Source organism: Mytilus edulis, chromosome 11 (assembly GCF_963676685.1).
Source record: "Mytilus edulis chromosome 11, xbMytEdul2.2, whole genome shotgun sequence".
Taxonomy (NCBI): Eukaryota; Metazoa; Mollusca; class Bivalvia; order Mytilida; family Mytilidae; genus Mytilus; species Mytilus edulis.
This window is the reverse complement of record NC_092354.1, coordinates 42,030,772-42,032,493: the sequence shown is the minus strand read 5'-3', so window position 1 is coordinate 42,032,493 and position 1,722 is coordinate 42,030,772. Positions and strand designations below refer to the sequence as shown.

Below are 1,722 nucleotides of genomic sequence, written 5' to 3'. Positions count from 1 at the left end.
ACAGTCTTCTGATTAAAGATGACTGCTTAGTTGATATTTGTATATATATATGTACATATTGTGTAGTTAAAAATAGTTATAGTTTGTAATAAAGTAAATATATAAAAATGTATTAGTTATGATGTGACAAGACATTTTAGTTTTCTTGTCAAGTATGACTGATAATCAGAGTTGATTATTAGCCAGTGTTATCCAATTTGTTTTAAAATTATTGTACGTTATATTGATAGGTAATATAACATAACAAACACTAAAAATATTAAGAGAATAACGAATTATATATTTCTCTTGTAGAATAAATGGATGTGCATCATCTGTGATGACCTGACATTTGATAAAAGATGGAGTGCAGAGCAACAAAACAGGTCAACGGGGGAGAGAAGCAGAAGTAGCGTTGGAAAAGTTTAAGAGAGAAGAGTTAGCCACTAAAATGAAATTAGTTAATGAGGAGGGAAAGGAGCTGCAGATTCCAAAAAGAAGGAACTACGCTGCTTCTGAAAGAAGCTTTGCCCCTTCAGAGAGGAGCTATGCTCCATCAGAAAAATGTTCAGTGAGGACAAACGTGTCAAAGAAAGAGGATGCCCGAGATGTGTTAGACAAAAAGAGGAAAGGTGAAGACAAAGAGAACATGCAACCTAAAACAAAGAAAGTAAAGAAAATTGAGACCAGGGAGGAAAAGTTGGAAAAGATAAAATCTGTCCTTAAGGATCTCTCCAGTGAGATCGGAGAAGACCTTAGTGTTAGTGTGGAGACTAGAGATGCAAACACTCCAGAGATTGAGTTGACCGTCACAGAGAAGGAGGTGAAGACATTAGAAAAATCAGAAGGGAAGGCATCAGTGAAGAACTCTAGTTCTAGTTCATCATCATCCTCATCTAGTTCCTCATCCTCATCCTCATCGTCACTAGTAAAATCAAAAACAGAAAGGGAACCAGCAGTTGAAACGACAGAAGATAGTTCAGTGAGGAGCGTCGTTTTGACACCAAACACTGAGGCAATCGACGCCTACCTCCAAGAATTACAAGAATGCCAAGAGAACATGCTCATTTTAAATGTAGGAGGCACTAAATTTGAAACCAGCAAGCCAACTATGAGAGCTGATCCATCATCAATATTCGCTCTTATGCTTAATCCCAATAGTGCTTTTCGCCCTTGCAAAAATGTCTATAGTTTTGACAGGGATCCAGCCCATTTCAAGATCATCCTCAACTATCTAAGGAACAATTGTATCGTAGAGAAAAGATACCTCCCAAGAGAACACCACTATCTCAATGAGCTTGCACAAGAAGCTAAGTTTTATAAACTGTTTGGACTAAAAGCTATTGTAGAGGAAAGGTTAAATGACCTTTGTGCTTGTCGGTTTACTACCTGTTAAGAATGTTATGAGTACAGATTGCAGAAGCTAAATGTGTTGGTGACTACAATAGTGATTATATAGAAGGAGAGAGTTCCTTAGTATGGAAATTGTTAAATTTAACTAATTTGGATTGTTTAAAGTAAAATGTTAGTAGAGAAAAATATTTGTTCTTTGCTAATTAAAAAAATCAAAGTAATGGAGTACTGTTAACACAGGTTTTGGTCCAAAAGAAAAACAAAATGATAAGGATGGAATAACAGTTGTTAAATTATTCCTAAATAATAGAATGATCAGTATCAATGTGAATCTCATCAGTCAGTCCTATTTGGGGACCAAATCCTGAAAGATGGGGGCAATGTAATGCT

At 35.8% G+C, this 1,722-nt stretch overlaps 1 protein-coding gene across 1 annotated transcript; it reads left to right on the top strand.

The window, feature by feature from the left end:
• Positions 1-381: 381 nt before the first annotated feature.
• LOC139494853 (uncharacterized) lies at positions 382-1,551 on the top strand. Its single transcript, XM_071283014.1, has one exon. It carries the CDS (start codon positions 431-433, stop codon positions 1,373-1,375), a length of 945 nt encoding a protein of 314 aa, XP_071139115.1. The 5' UTR covers positions 382-430; the 3' UTR covers positions 1,376-1,551.
• Positions 1,552-1,722: the final 171 nt, after the last annotated feature.

Bases quoted from the DNA above. Each gene is read 5' to 3' on its own strand.
- LOC139494853 (XM_071283014.1), top strand. From the start codon at position 431: ATGAAATTAGTTAATGAGGAGGGAAAGGAGCTGCAGATTCCAAAAAGA.